We start from the raw sequence: 22,871 nt of genomic DNA, 5'->3' as shown, positions 1-22,871 counted from the left end.
CACTAGTGTTACTGAAGCCGCTGTGGGGACACTAGGGTTACTGAGGCCACTCTGCACGTGGCAGCATACCTCAAGCTGACTTGGGGTAGGATTACACATAGCGGAAATGCTGCGGATATTTCCGTGGCAATTTTCGCATCAAAAGTACAGTCAAAATCCGCACTATTGCTATGGATTTTGACAAGAAATCAGTTGCATATCCATACTCCATACCAGTTGCATATTTCATATCCATACTAGTTGCATATTCCATACTATGCGGCTTTCTGCCTCACTTTCTCCGAAGGCTTCCTGATGTCAGCGCTCCCCAGATCTCGGTTCACAGCTGCCTGGTCAGGTGTGGCGCTGCTGGTCAGGTGAGGTCACTTTAGACCGGTGGGAACCAGAAGCCAGAGAGCGCTGACAGCTGAAAGCCTACAGAGGAAGTGAGGGGGAGCGCCACATGGTATGAAATCAGCTGCGGGTACGCACTGATTTCCAATCAAAATCCGCCCTAATGGTGCTCCAGCTAGGAAATAAAACACAAGGCGTTCCTCCCTGTCGATTTAATAATGTCGGAGGTAAAAATCATGCGTCGTGATGAGCCCCGCCCCCTGACATGTTGGCACTTTGCTTTAAATAAGTGGGTTTCGCGTGGCAGTTTGGGCACTAGGTCTCTAAAAGGTTCGCTATCACTGGCCTAGGCGCTACAAAAGTCAGGAACCCTTTTATAGCTAGTGGATTTGCCATACATGATAAACCTCTTTACCCCTCTAATGACCTGCTTATTTTGTGCCTTAATTACCTGCTAATTTTTTTTATGTTGAAGAACTATGACATTTTCATTTTGTCTGCATAGCCGTATAAGGGGGGGGGGGGTTGGTTGTTTGGTTTTTTTGTAGGACAAGTTTTTTAATGACTCCTTGGGTTACAAATACTGTATTGTTTAACGTTTTATACATTTTTGGAGGATAGGAGAAAAAAAACATTTTGCCTTTTTTCCTAAGTTTTCCTTTTATGACATTCACTACACGGAATAAATGACATGTGAACATTATTCTATGGGTCAGTATGATTACAGTGATACCACATTTACATAATTTATGTGCTTTTACTACTTTTCCACAACAAGAAACGCTTTTTTTGCAGTCCAAAACCTATAACATTTTTATTTTTCAGCTCTGTGAGGTCTTGTTTTTTTCAGGACAAGTTGTGTTTTCTTTTGACACCATTTTTGGGTATATGTGACCTTTTGATCACTGTTTGTGTTTGTTTAAAAAAAAAAAAACACAGCAATTCATGTAGTATAAAAAAAATTTTACGTTTTATTTTTTGGGGTCAGGATAATGGAGATGACAAACTTTTTTTTTTATACAACAGAAAAACTGCAATACTTGATTATTTTATTTTTTTTATCTTGCATCATTCATTGTGATATATGGCCTAATATTTTTATAGTTCAGGTAATTGACTGCTTGATCCTCGGTGTATAGCACTGCATTACTTTATGTAGTTTTAGTATGCTTTTGACTGCTTTCCATTTGAATCCTGCCAAAATAATCATGGGGTGTTGATGGGAAACCCCTTGCCCCTGCCAACATGCCTTAATCACTATTGTTGGTGACCTGTTAGAAGTTAAACTACCAGGGTCTGAGGTTTATCGCTTCTGGCCTTTAAATCACGGGCGATGGTGTCAGAGAGCTAAGTCCTGCGTCTTCCCAGCATGGGGCTTCGGTGCCATCTGTGCTGATATGGAGGCCTGGCCTAAGGCCCCTTAGAATCTGCTGTAAGAGAATGTATGAATGGTCCCTAAAGGGTTCACTGTCGTAAAAGTTTTACATTATTGTAAAAAAAAGTCAGCCTTGTTCGGTAAGCATGATGGTAGAAGAGAATAAAGCTGATGGTAAAGGCGACAGTCATGATGTCGGCACAATTCTGAGAAACCATTGTGTTCTATTAACCCCTTAAGTGGCACGCCCGGAAAATTTCCGTGACGAGCTCCACTGCTCATAGCAACATTGCCCGGAAGATGTCCGGGCTATGTATCACTATGGGAGCTGCAGAGCACAATGCCACAAGCTGTGACAGTGTGCTCTGCCTGCACAGACCCACAGAGAACAAAGCAAGGGCTTTGAAAAACCAGCAGAAGATATTGCCGATATGTCGGCAACCTCCTGCTTTGTTTACAGGTTGCCATAGAGACCATCGGCTTGTCAGAAGCAAGCCGATGGTCTCTGTGGCAGGGAGAGCTGGTTGTTAGCTGTCAGAGGACAGCTAGGTACCAGCTCTTACAGCAGAGATCAGAGAAAACCTCCGATCTCTGCTGTGTTAACCCTTTACATGCTGCAGTCTATGTCACTGCAGCATGTAAAGGGCTGTCACCATCGGACCCCCGGAATGTGATCAGGGGTCCTGATGGGTCCCTGTGGAAGTCCCCTAAAGGGACAAAAAAATTAAAAAAAATTTTAAAAAAAAGGAAAAAAATTATTAAAAAAATAATAAAAACACTTGTCTCCCTTTACTTTGTAAAAAATCAAAAATACAATCACACATGTGGTATCCGTGCGTCGTAATGACCCAGAGAAGGAAGTTAATACATTATTTAACCCCTTAATGACATGGCCCCTTTTTTTCTTTTTTCCCCATTTCTTTTTTTCCTCCCCCCTGTTTAAAAAATCACAACTTGTCCCGCAAAAAACAAGCCCCTATATAGCCATGTCAATGGAAAAATGAAAAAGTTATGGCTCTTGAGACGCAACTGCAAAACTAGTTGAAATTCAATGATTAGACCATTTTAAAAAACCTGCCCTGGTGGGCACGACAGGGTGGTAGGAAACCCGCCACTCAAGGGGTTAAATGTTATGACTACAATTCTACTCCCCTCACAGTGTTACTCATCCGCTTTACATTTACTTTCTGTCTTCCAACAATCTTCACTTCCCTCTCCCCTCCACTCCCCCTTTTTGTCTTACCCTGTGATGGGGTACATACTGTATCTCCAAAGCTCAATTATGAATTAACCTAATTCAAATGACGGCTGTTTGTTTATGCTTCCTACGGTAATGTGAAACTGTAAGCTTAGCGGCATTTTGTGAAAGTCTGAAGGAAACTTGTTGGTCTTGGATTCGTTTGGCCTCCTTCATGTAGAGCTTGGTGTGTCATGCCTTCTCACTTCATTCCCAGATGACATCGTGTGGCCAGGAGGTGAAGAATCTCTCCCAGCTGATACTCAAGATCTCATCACACGGCTTTTGAGACAGAACGCTTTGGATCGGCTGGGGACAGGTGATGGACATCTACACACAACTATTTGTGTTTTAACTAATACGGTGTGTTTTTTCAAGAGCTACTGTAAGGGCGAAATTACAGCAACTGATGTGTAAAACGCTGCGTGAGCCGACAGGCATTTAGCTACTAAACTACATACTAAGAAAACTACCAATCGGGGTGGATGAGTGAGACTACTAGGTCCCAATGATTAAACTTGACTGCTGGGAGCTGCAGAAACATTCAGAAACAAGCTATAGAAGAGCATTGTACATTACCCTATGAAATGCGTGAGCGGTCACTACTTTATGCTGCCCACACTAAGGACAGCATAAAACACACATGGCAGGCTCCCTTTAAAGCAACTTTGGGCAAAACTAATACTGTTTTACCTAGTTCATAATATAATAATAATTATATAGCGCCAGCATATTCCACAGCGCTTTACAAATGAGGTAAGACACATAAAATGGGTCATAATATACAGTAATAAACCAATGCACATATTGAACAATAGGGGTGAGGGTGCTGCTGCAAGAGCTTACAGACTGTAAGGCAGTATACACCTAGCACACTATACACCTAGCACACTATACACCTAGCACACTATACACCTAGCACACTATACACCTAGCACACTATACACCTAGCACACTATACACCTAGCACACTATACACCTAGCACACTATACATACATAAAGCTGTGTGAGTCACTTGCCAGCTGTTTGTTTCAATAGACAAGTGCAATGTGGTGTGGGGGATGTAGTGGGAAGAAGGGGGTCGGTTTTCCAAGGAAGGGTGTAGAGGCAGGGTGGATGGTGAAGAGTTTAGATTAGAGGATATGGTAGGCCTCCTTTAAAAAAAAAAAATGTGCATTTACTGCTCGCTTTAAGTTGTGGGCGCTGGGAATTAACCTGATTGGGGTAGCTCATTCCAGAGAACTGGTGCGGCTCAGGAAAAATCTTGAAGGCAGGAGTGGAATATACGGATTAGAGAGTAATTAAGTCTAAGGTCATTAGCAGAGGGGAGAGCACGGGTAGGGTGGTAGATAGAGATCATCTTCAGTGAGATCTGTCATAGGGGGCTATATTTTAGGGCTGAGGATACCTTTGATGAAAAGGGTCAGGCATTTTGGGTTATTGCATACATAGAAGATGAGAGGTGTGAAGTAGGCTTGTTTGGCATGGTGAAGAGGAAAGTTGCAGACCTCATCCAGCCCTTCATTGCATCCGTATTCCCTAATGGCCTCTCAACAGGATAAGGCTCTCTGCCACGCTGCAAAAACTGTTCATGAACATGACAAAGATCAAGATTTTGACTTACAGTGGTTTTCCAGGCAGAAGCTGTGTCACAGCCAGGATATATCGGGATCGGAGCAGAAGCCATTGCTCTCCTTGTGTAGTAGCCGGTGCTCGTAATTACAGACGCAGCTCTTATTGAAATCAACCACTACACTGACACCGGTGTACCCTGGTTGTGACAGCGGGTGCTGCCTGGAAAACCCCTCTAATTTTCAAAATGCCCAATTCGTTGTTCATCTATGGGATGTCCTGTAAATATTTTTTTTTAAAGTCTTATCTGTGGAGGGTTGCACCTCACAACTTATAGATCTGTTGTCGACATCTTGATGCCATAGTACATAGTAACATAGTATGTTAGGCTGAATGAAGACAATGTCCATCTAGTTCAGCCTGTTTCAACCCCCTCCCCCCCCCCCCCCCTCCGCCTTGTTGATCCAGAGCAAGACAAAAAAAAAACCAAGCAGCCATTTAGCTCATTCGGAGGAAAAAAATTCCTTCCTGACTCCATAATGGCAGCCAGAGTAATCCCTGTATCAACATTTGAGATCAACAACCCACTAGTCACCTAATGTCTATATCCTGTAATATCCTTCCGCTCTAGAAAGAAATCTAGTCCCCTCTTTAATTCCTCTATGGATTTTGCCATGACCACGTCCTTAGGCAGAGAGTTCCACAGTCTTACTGCTCTTACAGTAAAGAACCCCCTTCTGCGTTGGTGATGGAACCTGCTTTCTTCTAGACGTAGGGGATGCCCTCTTGTTACCGTCGCAGTCCAGGGTATAAACACATCATAGGAGAGATCCTTGTATTGTCCCCTCATGTATTTATACATAGTTATTTGATCCCCCCCTTAGTTGTCTTTTTTCCAGGGTAAATAATCCCAATTTTGGGTATTCCAGTCCTCTCATTCTGTTTATTAATTTGGTTGCCCTTCCTTGAACACCCTCATGTTATAACAGGACCCTTTCAGAGTAAATGTGAAGCCTTACCTCAAGGGGTCAGAGATCTCTTGGCAGCATGATCCAGAGCTACACAATATAATGCAGGTGGATCGGTGTATAGTGCAGTACTGACCTGTAACATTGCATCTTGGTCTGTCCATACAGGCGGTGCCCAGGAGGTAAAGCAACATGTCTTCTTCCACTCCCTGGACTGGAATGGCCTTCTGAGACAAAAAGCAGAGTTTGTGCCACAACTGGAAGCTGACGATGACACCAGTTATTTTGATAGTAAGGAAATATTTTATTTCTTGCTAGTGACGTTCAGGAATTGTGGGTTTTGTCTCTTTATTTCTTTTTAGAAATTTTTTTTTTTTGTCTCGTGAAACTGTATTTAAATTTAGGTAAGATTGATTGAATTGGATCAGTCTGTCTACGGGCACGTTCTCATGGGCGTTCGCTTCTGTTTATCAGACCCCACAGAGAAACTGAAATGATTAAGTGAGGCTAGGGCCGGTGATAACGAGCCCTCAGTGGTGTCTGGGGGTGCCTGTAGGAGGACAGAAGTGTAAGCAGAGGTAAAAACATTGACATTAGTCTTAGTACTGAGACGCATATGTAGTCTGTGGTCCTTCATCTCCAAAAACTGGACTTCAAAAGGAAACGTTCTGCCTCTGTGATTCCTTATTGGGCTTTGTAGATTTCTGGTGTCTTGTTTCCTATCCATTCCTGTATTGTCTGATGCATCCGCTCCTCTCCATCTTGTTCCTCAGCTCGTTCAGAACGTTATCATCATTTGGCTTCTGAAGAAGATGATGAGACAAACGATGAGGAGTCCTCTGTAGAAATTCGGCAGTTTTCTTCTTGCTCACATCGGTTCAGCAAGGTATGCTGGAATTTTACTATTTTGTCTCTTTGACTTTTCACTGTCTTTTTGATTTAAATGATATAAAACATGGGTAGCTATAAGAATAGTCTGTCTGGTGACTGTTATCTTGGCATTAGGAATATACGAGGAACTGGGAATGCATCTGAGATGTTTATATACTTTATAGATTTTACTAATAGAAGTCTGTAGAGGAAAAGAAGGGAGTTGTTGTAGAGACATGTTGATAACAGTTTTTTTACTTTTTGTAGGTTTACAGTAGCTCTGAGCATCTTGCTACACAACTTAACATCAGCTTCTCCTCCACCGAGCGAAGCCATAGTGATGAGAAAGAAGAACGAAGTGACAAGTGGGAGAAAGTCTTGTCCAAAGAAGATGAAAAAAGCCAAATCACTCCTGAAAGCAGGTAAGGAAGAAATAAAGACAAAAAGCACATTTAATGATAAAGTTTTTATTTATGTTACACGCTCCTCAACATTGAAATTGCAACATCAAGTAGGAAGCCAAAAAGTTATACGAATCGTGAAAATTGAAGGTGTTTCAATATATGCAAATGATCATACTCTCAAGCTCTTGGCTGTGGGAGGGGCTTCAGTCGTATCAAAGCCAGTTCGAAAATAAGTCTTTTCAGTCACATAAAATCTCAAACTTCGGATAAAGTCATGTGGTATGATTGTGCGATGCCTCCTGTTTTTTCAAATTATCTGTTGTTGCTACTGGTTGCAAACCGAGAGGGACAGAATCCATCAACTGGGAGAAATGGGTTTATCACTCCAGTGAATCCGCTGCATGCATAGGCCGAGATGTCACCACGGTTCAACAGTCGTTGTCCCAGTTGTTGGGAGAACGACAGGTAGAGGTGTACAGAGGAGAATCTCTGTACAAATGGATAGTCAGATTAGAAGAATCGTACGCCGGGATTCATTCTGTACTGTGAGTGAAATTGGACATCACATCCCGAGCCTAGGGCGGTGAACAAATGTTAATTTGGTCATGGAACAACTTGTACAGCCATTTCTTCAATTGTGAGCAGCCTGTGTGGCCTAAAGGTTCTACTATGCCCTGCAGCGTCTCCAGACTTGTGTCTCACTGAGCACATCTGGGGTGTCATTGGTCGGCAATTGCAAAGCGAGCTACTAGCAGCGCATCTTGATGATTTGCGTGCCCAAGTGCATCCAGCATGGCAGAGCATTCCTCAGATAACCATTAATAACCAGGCTGACAGCATGCCAAGGCATGTAAGTGCATGTATTTCTGCACCTGGTGCTCATACGCTATACTGAACATATTGACGTCTTTTGAATATTTTGCTTGATTTTTTTTCATCATTTGTTTATCATTAACAGGTCTGACCAATCCTGCGATAATTCCATAATTCAATGACTTTTCTTTCTTGGTGTTGCAATTTCAACACCCATATTATATTTAGCTTATTATTTTATTCTTGTTTTAGCTATTCTAAAGAGAACCAAGAAAAATCAAGTGTCTGTGTTTTACATAGTTTTTGCCTGGAAAACGCCTTTAAAAATTGATGACAAATCTCAGGATCAGTCATCAATAGTTTATAGCTAAAGACCCACCACAAGTAATCCCCCGACGATCGCCTGACCGTCTGGCTGTCACTGCAGTGGACCAGACTTGCATCAATGGAGACTGAACTGGAAGTTCAGGCCATATAGATCCATATAGATAATCTTCCCATCTTTACTCTGCTTAATAATACAATCCCAAAAAGTTAAGACTTTGTGTAAATTGTAAAGAGAAAAAAAAATATTTGGATTTTCCATTTCATAATGCACCAAATGTTTTCTATTGGTGGAAGGTCTGGACTGCAGGCGGCCAGTTGAGCACTCGGACTCTTCTTCTGCAAAGCCATGCTATTGTGATAAGGGAGTGCAAAAAAACAGACAGGTGTCTCGGCGCAGCGCTTCACGAATTATATGAATAATTTTAAAAAAACTGCAGGAAAATTTCCCCTTTAATTTATATATCGGACATCCAGCAAAAGAGCGAGTGTTTCGGGGCAAAACTCTTTATCCGTTCACTGGATTAAATATTAAAGCAACTAGAAAAAAGTGGGTATAAGTGAAGAGGGAAGAAAAAAGGGGGGAAAAAATATGTAAGCAAAAAGTGGGTATAAGTGAAGAGGGAAGAAAAAAGGGGGGGAAAAATATGTAAGCAAAAAGTGGGTATAAGTGAAGAGGGAAGAAAAAAGGGGGGGAAAAATATGTAAGCAAAAAGTGGGTATAAGTGAAGAGGGAAGAAAAAAGGGGGGGAAAAATATGTAAGCAAAAAGTGGGTATAAGTGAAGAGGGAAGAAAAAAGGGGGGGAAAAATATGTAAGCAAAATATATAAATAAGCAAGTGTGGTGATGTATAATATTTAGATTTAAATATGTGAATATATGTTTTGTAATTTCATATTGTGGTATTGATACCTCAAACTTTTGGCTTATTTATGTGGTTGCCTTCATCCGATCAATATTTTTGACATGTCAAAAGTTAGTTCAAATTGCAGCCGCTCCTTACCAGAGAAGTTTTTGTTTGTAAAAAGAAAACCACTGCTTGCAGCAGAAAGAACCTCATACCATCTGTGAAATGTGGCGGTGGTATTATAGTTTGGGCCTGTTTCGCTATATCTGGCCCAGGCCGGCTTGCCATCATTGATGGAACAATGAATTCGGAATTACACCAGCAAATTCTAAAGGAGAACGTCAGGACATCTGATGAATCTCAGGAGAACGTTGGTCATGCAGCAAGAGAACGACTCTTCAAGAGAAACAACACGTCCTTCTACAAAAGAATGGCTAAAGAAGAAGGCGGCTAACGTTTTGGAATGGCCAAGTGAAAGTCCTGACTTTAATCCTACAGAAATGTTGTGGAAGGACCTGAAGCGAGTGAGAACCACCAACATAACGGAGTGAAGCTGTTTTGTAAGGAGGGAGGGGATACAATTCCTCCAAGCTGATGTGCAGGACTAATCACCAATTACCAGAAACATTTAGATGTAGTTATTGTTACACAAGGGGGGCACATCAGATACCGAAACTGAAGGTTCACAAACTTTTGCCACTCAGTTATTTATTTATTGAGGAAAATTATCCCATATATAGAATCTAAGTATAATATTTTTGATTTGTTCTGTTTATCTACTCTTAGAATTTGTACGAAAATCTGATGTAGTGTTAGATCAAATATGCAGAAATTTAGGAAATTCTGAAGGCTTCACAAATTTTCAAGCTCCACTGTATAACAAGTAGAAAAGGGGAGATTGTGATCCTGCTGTATAGAGCTCTGCTGAGAATGCATCTGCAATACTGGGGACCGTTCTGGACACCTCATCTACAGAAAGACATTGAGGAAATAGAACCAGTTCAAAATGGTGGGAGGTCTCAAGAAGAAAACTTTAAAAAGCCTTAAAGACTGTAACTTGTAGAGCCTGGAGGGAAGAAGGGAGAGGTGACATGATGGAAATGTTTATATTAAAGTTGTAAAGGGGAGTGTTTTATTAATAAATGAAACGCTTAAAACGGGGGGGGGGGGGGGGGCGACAATCTGAGATTAGTTGGGAGGAATATCAGGAGCAATGTCAAGAGATTTACTGAAAGACAAATTTCTAGCAGATGTGGTTGGGATTAGCATAGATCTAGCCTAAGAGAAAGGAAATAATATAAAGGTGGGCTTAGATGGACCACGTGCTCTTCTTCAGCTGTCAACTTTCTGTTTATTTTTCTTTATTTGGGTGTTGGTTTTATTTATGCTGTTTATAAGACAAACTGGGTCTCTTTATCAGGCTGGTATAACAAAATATCTGAAAAAAAACAAATATATACACAAAAGCATCAGAGAATTGGCGTGATTGATATTCCGAAAAACATGGAACCATTTATTCAAAAAATCTTTCAAACAAGTGAAAATGAATGATTCGGTGTAAACGCAGCCAACGCTCGAATGACTAACTGTAAATTGTTCGGTTTTGTTTGTTCCGTTTTATGCAGACATAAAAATCATCATTGGTTCGTTCACTAATCGTTCAGTTTAAATACCGGTCATTCTGACATTCCTTGTGCAAACAACAAATTGTCAGGTCTAAACATACCCCCCTCAGTTCAGATAGAGAACGTTGTCTCTAAATTGATGTTGGTTCACAGACCTGCTGTCCCCACTATCTTTGGACCAGATCTCTCAGATGTTGTAACCTGCCATAAATCATTCCAATAGATTTAGTCTTGTGTTTTAAGCATTAACGATTTTTATAAATTTGTATTCCAAGAAAATTAACAGTCTTGGGGGTTTGAAATGGAATTGGTAAGCTTGAACTTGCTGCTCAGATTGCAGGCATGATGTTGTAGATCAGGAGCAGCTGAGCAGACAGATATAGTTTTATGGGGAAAGACTCCGCATAACTTGTGTTTTATTGAATTAAACCTCTGCACGTTCTGAGCTGAACAGTCCAGTGGGCGGAGCTAGCAGTGATTGACAGCAATGATTGCGCTCCGTAATTGGCTACATCTGTCTGTTTATGGGACAGCAAAGGCTGACTGCAGCCTGTAAACGTTACTTCAGCAGGGACACCTGGAGCCGCTCTTTTATGTTTTCGCAGTTTTAACATAAGTGTTAACTCTGACAACCCCATTGCAATGAGCATAGTTGTTGGAAGTTATTTGATTACTTTACAATTCTTGTCGTCTAATAGTTCTCAATGATGATAATGTGTAACTTTTTCCCCACATTGTTGCTGATTTTAGGTTAAGGTCCTGGACTTCTTCTGGCTCTTCCCATCATTCATGGCTGAGTGAACGAAGTGCTAGTCCATGTGTGCTAACAAGTACCTGTAGCTTGGATACCATGCCAAAATTTGCATTTTCTTCTGAAGATGAGACCTCTGACCACAAGTCTGACAAACCAATGTTCACTTTAGGGGCATCCTCAAAACCATCACTTTGTGGTAAGTAATAATAATCTTTATTTGTATAGAGCCAATATATTCTGCAGCGCTTACAAAAACAGGGGGAGACAGAGAAAAATACAAAAACCACGGTTGCATAGTAATCAGTTGATGGAAACAATAGGGGTGAGATTCCTGCTCCAACGAGCTTACATACTACAAGTAATGGGGGGTACAGAAGGTAAAGGGGCTGGAGATGTGCGCGGTATGGAGAGTGAGGGATGCTATACACATAGACAATGGTCAGACATTCAGCTGTGTGGTGACTGAATCGTTGTGATTGCCAGGGGCGGTTGATAGCGGCTAGCAGGGTTGCAGTCAGTAGAACAGGGAGCATGTTATCAGGCAGCGTACAGAGGGGTTTGGTTTAGGTAAGGAAATGCTTTTGTTAAGACTGGTAAAGTTAGAGTTATAGAGTAATATATAGAAAGTAATAAATGTGAAGACTGGAGGTGTTCATCAAAACTTTTGTAAGAGCAAAGTGTAATCGTTACCCAAAGCTGCCAATTGGGGGGCAGTTTTCATTGTTCCCTGAGAAATTGGAGCTTATTTTTGTTTGGTTGCTCTCGGCTACTGATAGATTTTTTTTTCATGCATTAGCTTTTCATGACAGAATGTGGCCTCACCTGCCATGTATGTGTATACAGGGTTATTAAAAAAAGAGGAGCAGATTTGGGAATTTATTTACAAACTACAAAAGATAGGTAACACAATCCACACATCCCTGAAAAGAGGAAGATTCAAGGTCTTGGTTTTTTTATATGACATACCGGTAACTATCATTTTCTGCCACAACGCAGCGCTGTTTCTCAATGTTAACAGTTTACAAGAAAATGGCAACACCCTAGAATAAATCGTTTTGTGTGTCTGAGTTTACTAAGTATAAATCCATTGTTCAAGTGAATTCCGTTATCTATTCCAAAAACGTCTGCCTCATCATGGGCTACTAGTTTAATGATTGCCGTGAAGCACATGGCGCCCATGTTGAACGCGTACTATCTTACGCACCTCAGGGACCAATAAACTGTGAACGAGATGCCCAGCACTGCGATGTGGCAGAAAATGGAACTAACTGGTATGTCGTAAGCTTTGAACCTTCCTCTTTTCATGGATGTTCTGGTTGTGTACCTGTTTGTTTGTAATTAAATACCCAAATCTGCTCCTTTTTGAGTATATTAACCCCTTAACACCACAGGCCATACATTTAGGTCCTGGGTGTTCAGGGATTGTATGGAGAGGGACTGCTACCAGATATCTTTTCATACAAGGCAGGTTTCACGTGGGCAAATAGGTATCGGGCCCACACGAATGTGACCCAAAGACATAGGTTAGGACTAGAGCTGAGCGAGCGTACTCGCTAAGGCAAATTACTCGAGCGAGTATTGCCATTTTTGAGTACATGCCCGCTCGTGCCAAAAGATTCGGGGGGCCGGAGTGAGCATGGGGGAGCAGGAGAGAGAGAGAGATATGCTGAATCATGTGTCTCGCGGTCCCTACTCTAACGAGACACATGATCCAGCAGCACAGGACACAGTTTACACAGCAAGCTGCAACACCAAGGTAACAGGACACAAGTCACACAGCAAGCTGCACACAAATGTAATAGAACACAAGCTACACAGAAGGAAACAAGACTGCTCACCCTGGACACCAAACAGACACTGAAAGAGGCCTGTATTTATATATGAGCTCAGACCTTGGGGATTGGCTGGCAAGAACAAACCACACCCAGCCAGCTAAATGATCCCTCACCTGTGAAGGTGTGCTCCTGGAACCCTGTAGAACAACAGACTCCAGCAGCACAACCTGACATTCTAGCTGCCTATGATGGCAAACACCCGTCTGCAACAGCCACGATCAGCACAAACTCTATCCATAGCTGTTAACTCTGTAAAGGCTGCTGTCAATTCTGACAATGACATTTAAATACCCCAATGGTTCTTTGGACACTCGCACTCATCTCCACGTTAGTAACAGCGAGTTCCTCATAGAGATGGCAGCCTGGCGTCCCTCCGCACGGCGATGGCAGCTGCAGGCAGCACTAATCTGGTTACTTACATGGTCACAGGCATTGCTGAGGGGAACACAGCAGGGATACAGCAGAATGACCAGCACACATGGTGATTCCTCCCCAGCTGGTCCAGTACAGTGCGTGGTCAGGTGCGCTAGATACAAAGGAAAGCTGCTTTACTACAGCCTCAATGCCAGTCTTGTCACGGTTTTGCAAAATTTTGGGTGCATTGGTGACCAAAATGGTTGCCGACTGGAGCCCTGCTATATAAATTCATATAGTGTTGTGTAAATAGTAATTTATTAATACAGCAGTACAGTAGGGAATGATAATTGGACTATTAATTGGTTAATATATCATTGTTTGGCAGATATAGTAAGTCTAAGCCGAACTCGTCTGCGCAGTAACAGCACTGGAGCCAAAAACTCGACTCCTCGCACTCTGGAACCCGGCCTGAGTCGGCGACTACGGGGTCAAAGAGAGACGCCTGAAAAACAACAAAGCTCTACTTCTGGAAGCCGTGTTCCCAAATCTGCATCTGTTTCTGCACTTTCATTAATTATTACCTCAGGTGAGACGTATATAGTAAAACGTCAATTGCTGCAGTAATGTTTGAAAAACTACTGTTAAAGGTAGAAGTACGATCCCGTTCTCTGACAAGCTCCACCTATCTTAACAACTGCGCCGTCGCTGTGTCCTCCATTTTTTTTGTTTGTTTTTTTTCTGTTTTTTAACCCATACCCCAGTTCAGCTGTAAAGGCTGATGGCTTCAATTATCTTATAATTGATACCTGAAGAAGTTAAACGTTATGGGGATGGCCTTCACTGCCCAGTGTCAATGAAATGTCATGTCAGCCATTGATACTGCGTGGTGCAGAACATCCACTTGAACAAGTATTCCTGCTGCTCGGAAATTTGTACACAGCATCAAATGTTTTCTTTTACCTGGTTACGGTGGATGTTTTAACTACTTAGTGACAGAGCTCTTTCCTTCTTTCTTCCATTTTTGTTTTCGTTCACCCCCCCCCCCCCCTCCTGTTTTAAAAAATCATAACTCCTTTATTTATCCTTCCACGTCGCTCTATGAGGGCTTGTTTTTTGCGGGACGACTTGTATTTTTCTATTGTACTATTTAATATACCGTGTAATGCACTGAAAATCTTGGCCTAACTTTTTTTTTTTTTTTAGGGGACCGCAACTTATGATGCTTTGATCTCTCCTGCAGTATGATGTAATGCCACATCATTACATCATACTGTGATTGGGCAGGCAGTCTATCGAACTGCCCAACGGGGATGACTTGATGGGCATTCTGCCATGACAGCCCTGGGGACTGTCAGAAGGCCCCCGGCTGCCATGACACCCGCATGGCTCCCGGTGAGCTCATTGCAGGGATTTAAATGCGGATTTAAAGGATTAACAGCCCTGATAAGCCGCGTGGCTCATTGCAGCTGTTGCTGCCGGGTGTCAGAAACAGACGTCACTTCATACATCGTGGGTGATGTCGCCCTGTGATCTCCCTTCATACATGTCCTGCTTCTGCAGGACGTAACAACACTATAGGGCTGTCACTTAGGGGTTAATCTGTTTCACTATGGTCATGGTCTATATGGTTCTGTTTTTTCTTGTTTGTTTTAATGGTTAAATTCACACACACACAAATTATATATGAATTTTGCTGTATTTTTGCCCATGGGATACTAAAAATTGGTTTGTTTTACAGATGATTTTGGTAGTGGATCCCTCATGAGCCCCATATCTCCACATTCTCTGTCATCTAATCCCTCATCCAGGGACTCTTCACCCAGCCGAGACGCAGCTGTGGCAGTTACAAGTCTGCGGCCCCCCATAATTATACATAGTTCTGGCAAAAAATATGGCTTCACTTTGCGTGCTATCCGTGTTTACATGGGAGAGAGTGACGTGTATACTGTCCACCACATGGTTTGGGTAAGTGACGCATTCTGTCATACGGTATTAATCACTTTATTCTGGAAGCTTGTTGAATCTTTTCTTGTATTCCCCCAGAGCGTAGAAGATGGAAGTCCAGCTCACGAAGCGGGGTTGAGGGCTGGCGACTTGATTACACATGTGAACGGAGAGTCTGTCCTTGGCTTGGTGCACATGGATGTGGTAGAGCTTCTTTTGAAGGTATATTTTCATATGTAGCTGTGAGGTTGTGTTTGCGAAAACAGAACCATTGAGTTCAATGGCTTCCTTCACGTGCGCGTATTTGGCGATCGCATTTTAGTCGCACTCCAGTGCAAACATGCAGGAAACAGCATTTTGAACTCTGGGAAACTAAATGGCCGTTTCAACGGCTCAGAGCATCGGTGCGTGTATTGTTGCTTGTACAATTGTGCACAACTTTCGTGCGCGAACGGTACTGTTAAATACGCCTATTTGTGTGCAAATACACAACACCCATTCCACCAATACGCATGAAAAAATACTTGTGCTCGTATGAAGTCAGCCTTCGTTTTACGTTTAAAAGGGTTTCCCCCACTTTCCCCTTATCCCTTTCCATGCGATAGGTGCTAGAGGCCTGCTTGCCCGGGGTCCCAACATTGTGGAGGCACTCGTGTTTGTCAGCCTGCGGTGGTGCAGTGCGCAGGAATGGGAGCTCGGGCCACCTATCCTAGTTATCAGGGTGGGGACCCTCGTAATCAGACCGTAATCACCATCCTTGTAGCAATCTAATGCAAATAACTTCATTGCTAAAACATTTCCTTTCTTGTTTTCCTGTCGCCACTTTTGTGAAGAATGTAGTGAACTCTTTAAAATGTTCCTAGTTGCTCCCTAGCAACAAGCAGAAATGCTACAATGCCACTTGTCAAGGCAGTGACGGTCAGAAAGTGGCGTGACTTCTGTCGGCGGTTCACATCTGTCAATCTTATATGCCGGGTTTTCACATAACATGGCAATCTTTTAAAGTTACTCTGGAGTGCGTGCAAATTTTGCACAATTTTTCCTGCACTTGTCAAATTTGAAAAGCGACTACAAAAGTTGTAAAGGTGTCCCAGGAGATGTAGTTTAGGCCACATTTATTTGATGTGATTGCGGTTAACCCTTTGAGGACCAAGGAACAGTTGCCCCTTAGTTGTTTCAAATTTGACTCCATTAAGATCCTGAAATGGTTAAAGTGATGTTTGCTCACAGCATGGGAAGAGATTTCAAAAAGTGCCAGATTTGTTAACAAGAGTGAGCCTTTAAATACGTTTGGTGCACATCTCACCAGCCACCTCTCCACTCTGGCATAAACTACTCAGTCATTAGCATCTGTTAGCGAATAATTGAAGTTGGAGCTACACGTTTGAAGCAAAAAGTTTTATTTATTTAGATTTTTAGTTATGGTACTTTTTTTTTAACTTTTTTGTTATACATAGCTGCTTTTAAAATCCTTTCTCTCTCTTGATCTGCGCGACATGGGACCCAACCGCCTAGTTCTGGCAATGTAATTATTTATATACTCAAATGTGGCTGGTTACACATAAGCAGTATTTTTTAGCCCGTGTAAACATCTGCATCATAGGCCCTGTACGACCCCTTTGGTGCAGATCCTAACCTGGATATTATAATACAGCATGCTGTGCCATTTTCTCTGGTTAAATGTCGGCTGACGTAATAGAAGACTGACAGACCACATTATACTTAAATATTATATAGTAGTTATCTAACATATATACACATCTTGGCCTGATGTGGTCGGGTCTGTTATCAAAACAACTCTGCCCTCCTGTGAAAGCATTATGTATAGAGATGAGTGAGCATCGCTCTTCTCGAGTAACTGCATACTGGTCCGACCAGATTCGGGGGGGGGGGGGGGCGCTGGGGGAAGAGTAAGAGAGATCTCTCTCTCTCTCTGCTCGGACCAATATGCAGTTACTCGAGAAGAGCGATGCTCCCTCGAGTAACTGCCTTAACCGAGCGTGCTCGCTCATCTCTAATCAAAACTACATGATGTGCCTCACACTCATCACCATAGCATCTTCAGGGTGGCCACAGAAAAGTAGGCCAGCACTGCACTCTTAGGAGAGTTGTCTAAAAGAAAGTCTTCGTTGCCCAAAGAAACCAATCACAGAGCAGCTTTCATTTCTTATACTGCTATGGTAAAATGAAAGCTGTGCTGTGATTGGTTGCGATGGGCAGCCAAGACATTTTCTTTTAGTCAGCTTTCATAGATACTGGTGCAGGCTAATTTTCCATGGCTTCCCTGTATGACGAACTTAATTACAAAGTTTACCTTGAAATATTTTTATTAGATGCGCTAAGAATAAAAGAAAAACCTGCAGAGGCTTTTCAAAACTTCCCATAAGGGCTCCTGCACACTTGTGTTTTTCTTGCACTTTTTTTTTCACACGATTGTCAATAGGACTTTCTAATGTTAAAAACGCATCGCAAGTTTGTGCTTTGCAATTTTTGTGCAGGAGCCCTTAGTAGGCTAGTGGGGCAACATGCAAAGGGACTTCCATGTTGGTTTCCCACCCGAGTTTTTCATGTAACCGCATTATGGCAGACGCCTCTGTATTATAACTATTATTTCTAAATCCACTGAAGAATTTCACTTTTTTTATGTTGGGGCCTTGTGCAAATTTAAAAAAATGTCAAGTTTTTTCCCAATCATTCTTCACCTAATACCCCATAATAAGAAAGTGAAAAAAGAATGTTAGATCTTTTTATTAGTCATTCTCAGTTCTCTCTAGAGATGGTCGATCGGGTTGATCAGGGCTCTGGGTCACTCAAGGACATTCATAGAGTTGTCCCTAAGTCCTTTCTGTTTTGTCATGGCTGTGTGCTTAGAGTCAGTGTCCTGTTGCAAGGTGAAACTTCTGCCCAGGCTGAGGTCAATTGGACTCAAAGAATATCTCAGTACTTTCCTGCATTCAACGCTGACCGGTCTTCCTGTCCCCTAGCATGATGCTCCATCACCAGGCTTCACTGTTGGGATGTTATTGGGCAGGTGATGAGCGGCGCCTAGTTTCCTCCAGACATAATGCTTAGAATTGAGGCCAAAACCTCCAATCTTGGTTTCATCAGAGCAGAGAATCTTGTTTCTCACAGTCTGAGGGTTCTTTAGGTGGCTTTCATGTGTCTTTTACTGAGGAGAGACTTATCTCTGGCTGCTCTGCTATAAAGCCCAGATTGGTGGAGGCTGCAGTGATGGTTGACCTTCTGGAAGTTTCTCCCATCTGCACCCAGGATCTTTAGAGCTCAGCCAGAGTGACCATTGGGTTCTTGGTCACCTCTTTTCCCAAAGCCCTTCTCCCCCGATTACTTAGTTTGGTGGGCCAGCGGCTCTAGGAAGAGTCTTGGTGGTGGTTCTTCCATGTAAGAATTACGGAGGCCGCTAGACTCTTGGGAACGTTCAGTGCAGCAGAAAATGTTTTGCAGTTCGTTTTGTAGCCGCATATTGTCCTCCGCTGTATTAATTGTCTTGTATAATTTTGTATCATCTGCAAATATCGATATTTTACTGTGTAGTCCCTCTATCAGGTCATTGGTAAATATGTTGAACATAGTGGGGACTAATACTAAACCCTGTGGCACCCCACTAGCAGTGGTGGCCCAATTAGATTACGAACCATTTTATTATTACCCTCTGTTTTCTATCTCTGAGTCAGTTCTTTACCCAGAGACGCATGTTTTCGCCCAATCCGAGCTGTCTCACTTTATATATCAATCTATTACGCAGCAAGGTGTCAAATGCTTTAGAGAAATCCAGATATACGAGATCAATAGACTCTCAGGTCCAACCTAGAACTTACTTCATTGTAGAAGCTAATCAAATTGGTCTGACATGATCGACCTACCTCTCATAAAAACCCATGCTGATAAGGGGTTATGCTGTTGGTTTCCTTGAGGTATTTTAGGATGGTAGGATATTAAAGTGAGACTTACCAGCCTGTAGTTACCAGGCTCCCTTTTAAACCCCTTTTTGTATATTGGAACCACATGGCAATGCGCCAATCCAGTGGTACAACCCCGGTCTCAATAGTGTCCATAAATATAAGAAATAGCGGTCTAGCTATCACGTCACTTAGTTTCCTTAGAACCCTCTGGACCCAGTGATTTATCGACTTTGATCCTCTTTAACTGATTTTTCACTTCCTCCTGTGTTAGGCATGCAATATTTAGTGAAGGTTCGTTTTATTCCTCTGCATCTTGTGTCACATTTCAATTTCATTCGTGAATATACTAGAGGAGAAATTATTTAATAGATTTGCCTTCCCCCTTCCCCCGCCCCATCGTCTTCTATGGTTTCTCCTGCATTATTTGTTAGCGGGCCACTGCTCTCAGTGCAAATCCTTTTACTGTTTACATAATTGAAGAATAGTTTAGGATTATTTTTGCTCTCTTTTGGTGATCAGTCTCTCTGCCGCCGCCTCAGCAATTTTTATATTTTCTTTACATAATTCATTTTTTTCCTGTATGATTTTAGCGCTTCTTCGCTGCCTTTTTGTTTTAGTAGTTTAAACACTTTCTTTTTTTCGTTTATTACCCCCTTAGTCTTGTCGAGCCACATAGTTACCAGGCTCACTTTTGGTCCTCTTTTTGTAAATTGGAGCTGATATTTTTGATATTTTTGAGGGTGTTGTCCCAATTAATGTTACCGATCATAGTTCTAAGCTGATCAAATTTTGCTTTACTAAAGTTTAGTTTTTTTGTTGCTCTATGATAAGGCTTCTTATTAAATGACAGCTGGAAATTAATTATATTGTGGTCACTATTTCCCAAGTGTCCCTGCACCTGCACCCTCGTGATTCTGTCTGGTTTGTTAGTTAATAATAATTCCAGAGTGGCCCTCCCGCTAGCTGGCTCTTGCATAAGTTGGGTAAGGAGGTTATCTTTAATTGTTCTCAAGAGCTTATCACCCTTGTGAGATTTGCAGGTTTCATTTTCCCATGTTATATCCAGATAATTAAAGTCTCACCAAATAATTACTTTATTGTGGTTTGACACCTCTTCTATTTACCTAAATAAAATTTTAGTTTCTTCTGTTGGCCTATGGAAAACCCCAGCTTTTGTATTCTCCCTGTATTTCTACCTACAGAGATTCCACACGTTCAACTCCTGCACCTATATCTTCTCGTAGATTCGGCATTAAGTACGGTTTAACGTACAGACATACCCCTCCCCCTTTCTAGCTCCTACGGTCTCTTCTGAAGAGATTGTAACCCTGTAAATTCACCACTCAATCGCACTTATCATCAAGCCATGTTTCCGTTATTCCTACTATATCGTAATTTTCAGCAGACATTCTCCCTTCAGGCTCACCCACTTTACTGATCAGACTGCTTGCATTTGTTGCCTTGATAGGCATTCTGCCGTGACAGCCTTTGGGTCTTTCATAAGGCCCACGGCTGCCATGACACCCACACGGCTCCCTGCGATCTCATAACAAGGGGGCCATACAGGACCCCTGAAAATCGCCAGAGGGATTTAAATGACGCTGTCAGAATTGAAAGCAGCATCAAAAGGGTTAACATCTCCAATGAGCCTCGCCGCTTATCAAAGCTATTGCCGGCGGGTGTCTGCTCTAAGAACCAGCCGGAGCCCGCGTTGTATGGAGAGAGATTGCTGTCCGATCTCCCTTCATACCTTACCCCGACGCTGCAGGACGTAAATGTACGCCCTGCAGCTTTAAGGGGTTAAAATTATGTTCAATCAGCTGCATTTATCGCAGGTGACTCCAATTGGGACGTAGAAACATCTCAAAGATCATGAAGAGAAATGAGAGTCCTTCAGAGCTAAAAGGGCATACTAAAGTTTGTGAATACTTCTGCCAATGCAAAATGTTTGTAAATGTTATAAAAATAAAAAACTAAGATTTGAATCATTATATTTTCACTTTTGTCATTATGGTATATTGAGCGCAGAATGGGGGGGGGGGGGGGGAACATGAAAATTTTGTTATTGGCATAAGAAAAGGCAAAGGCTTTTATTTCTTGCATTGGCATGTGCTCTTGGTATGCATGAAGCCAGATTTGGCCTTTTCAGTGGGGTAGATTGTGGTGCACTGGGTAATGTCTGACATTATTGTACGTTAATTACAGAGTGGCACTAAAGTATCATTGAGGACCACCCCGTTAGAAAACACTTCAATAAAGATTGGTCCAGCCAGAAAGAACAGCTGTAAAGGCCGTATGGCCAGAAGGACAAAGAAAAGCAGGAAAAGGGAGAGTCAGGACAGGTAAGGATGGGGTTTAGAGAAACGCTGGTATTGCTTGGATTTACTTGGGTTTACAATCTAATAGTTTACAGAAATTGCCAGCTACACATGGTAAATTCTGTTGTAGTCAACCAATGCACAACAACCTATGAGCCAATTGCGGAAGTGGCCCAGAAATGACTTGGCTTCTAAATGTCTGCACTTTGGAGCCAGATGCAGCCTGGAGGTTATGCTGTATAGACACAGATCTAAAACCTTGCATTCTGGCTGCCACTAAAGGGGGCATCGGAGCTTATTGCATGCTGTGCTGTTGAGATAAATGTATATCCCTGTGCAGTAAGCAGCTGTGCGCCCACTAGTGGCCAGAATATAGTGAATACATTTTTCTGCAAACTTAGGTCTGTTAGTCATTCCACAGTCTAAAATCTGTGGTTCGTCAGTCCACAATCTATTGTAGTCGCTACCACCAGTAACTCCACAGTCTATTGTACAGGTGATCCGCCCTAGTAGCCATGGCTACTGATCATTGGCCACCGGGATGTGCCATTATAACATCACAGCTGCAGTCAGTAATTTACTGGCGTTGACCGTCGCTGCAGCCTGGAGTGAACAACCAGCCTGGGGCTTTGTAACTTGCATTATTGGAGTAGCATGGGGTTAGAAAGCTGTGTTACTTTTCAGTGATATGCAACTTATATTGAGGTGTTTGGAATTATTACCGGTGTTTTCTAACTTTTTTAGTTCTGACAAACTATAATTACCTTTGTGTTTCTATGTAGAAAACGTTCTCTCTTCAAGAAAATCTCTAAGCAATCAACAGTATTACAAACCAGTAAGAGCTTTTCCTCAGGACTTCATCAGTCGTTGTCTTCTAGTGAGAGCCTTCCAGCATCTCCAACCCACAGCCTGTCCCCTGGTCCCACCACCCCTAGTCGGAGTCCTGCTCCTGATATGCCGCCTGGTAAGTGTTATATAGTTCTCATAGTGCCTTCAGGCTGCAAATAGGAATGATGATGATAATACACTGCCAGTAGTGTATTATAAAAATGTAATTTGCATGCAATTAAGGCCATGGTTATATAGAGACTTTTTATAGTGTGATTTTCCAATTTTAACTATTAAGTGGTATTTTCAGTTCACAGGAGGGCTCCAGCCTGAAGTGAATATGTCAGTGGGATTAGTTGTTTAATCAGTTGCTACCCCACTGAATGACTATCTAGGTCGCAGCTGTGTAGGAGATCAGTTGCTAGGCAGCATCTTTTTTTAATTTTAAAAAAAAAAAAAAAGGTGTTTCCTGGAATTCAAAAAAAAAACAAAAGCTTGACAATGATGTAAAATTAAAAAAGAAGGCATACTCTCCTCCTTCAGTA

General features: G+C 42.2%; 1 protein-coding gene across 4 annotated transcripts in view; it reads left to right on the top strand.

Annotated features, from left to right (window-relative positions):
• MAST3 (microtubule associated serine/threonine kinase 3) overlaps positions 1-22,871 on the top strand; it is a 79,225-nt gene that overhangs the window by 46,586 nt on the left and 9,768 nt on the right. For all 4 annotated transcript variants that reach the window (XM_066574539.1, XM_066574537.1, XM_066574538.1 and 1 more), the window contains 10 exons: positions 3,163-3,264; positions 5,655-5,777; positions 6,260-6,372; positions 6,624-6,778; positions 11,121-11,320; positions 13,702-13,902; positions 15,055-15,281; positions 15,360-15,482; positions 21,386-21,522; positions 22,281-22,462. In XM_066574539.1, coding sequence (XP_066430636.1) covers positions 3,163-3,264; positions 5,655-5,777; positions 6,260-6,372; positions 6,624-6,778; positions 11,121-11,320; positions 13,702-13,902; positions 15,055-15,281; positions 15,360-15,482; positions 21,386-21,522; positions 22,281-22,462 — 1,563 coding nt within the window. The remainder of the gene's footprint in view (positions 1-3,162; positions 3,265-5,654; positions 5,778-6,259; positions 6,373-6,623; positions 6,779-11,120; positions 11,321-13,701; positions 13,903-15,054; positions 15,282-15,359; positions 15,483-21,385; positions 21,523-22,280; positions 22,463-22,871) is intronic.

Source organism: Eleutherodactylus coqui, chromosome 7 (genome assembly GCF_035609145.1).
Source record: "Eleutherodactylus coqui strain aEleCoq1 chromosome 7, aEleCoq1.hap1, whole genome shotgun sequence".
NCBI classification, from domain to species: Eukaryota; Metazoa; Chordata; class Amphibia; order Anura; family Eleutherodactylidae; genus Eleutherodactylus; species Eleutherodactylus coqui.
This window is presented reverse-complemented; position numbering and strand designations above follow the sequence as displayed.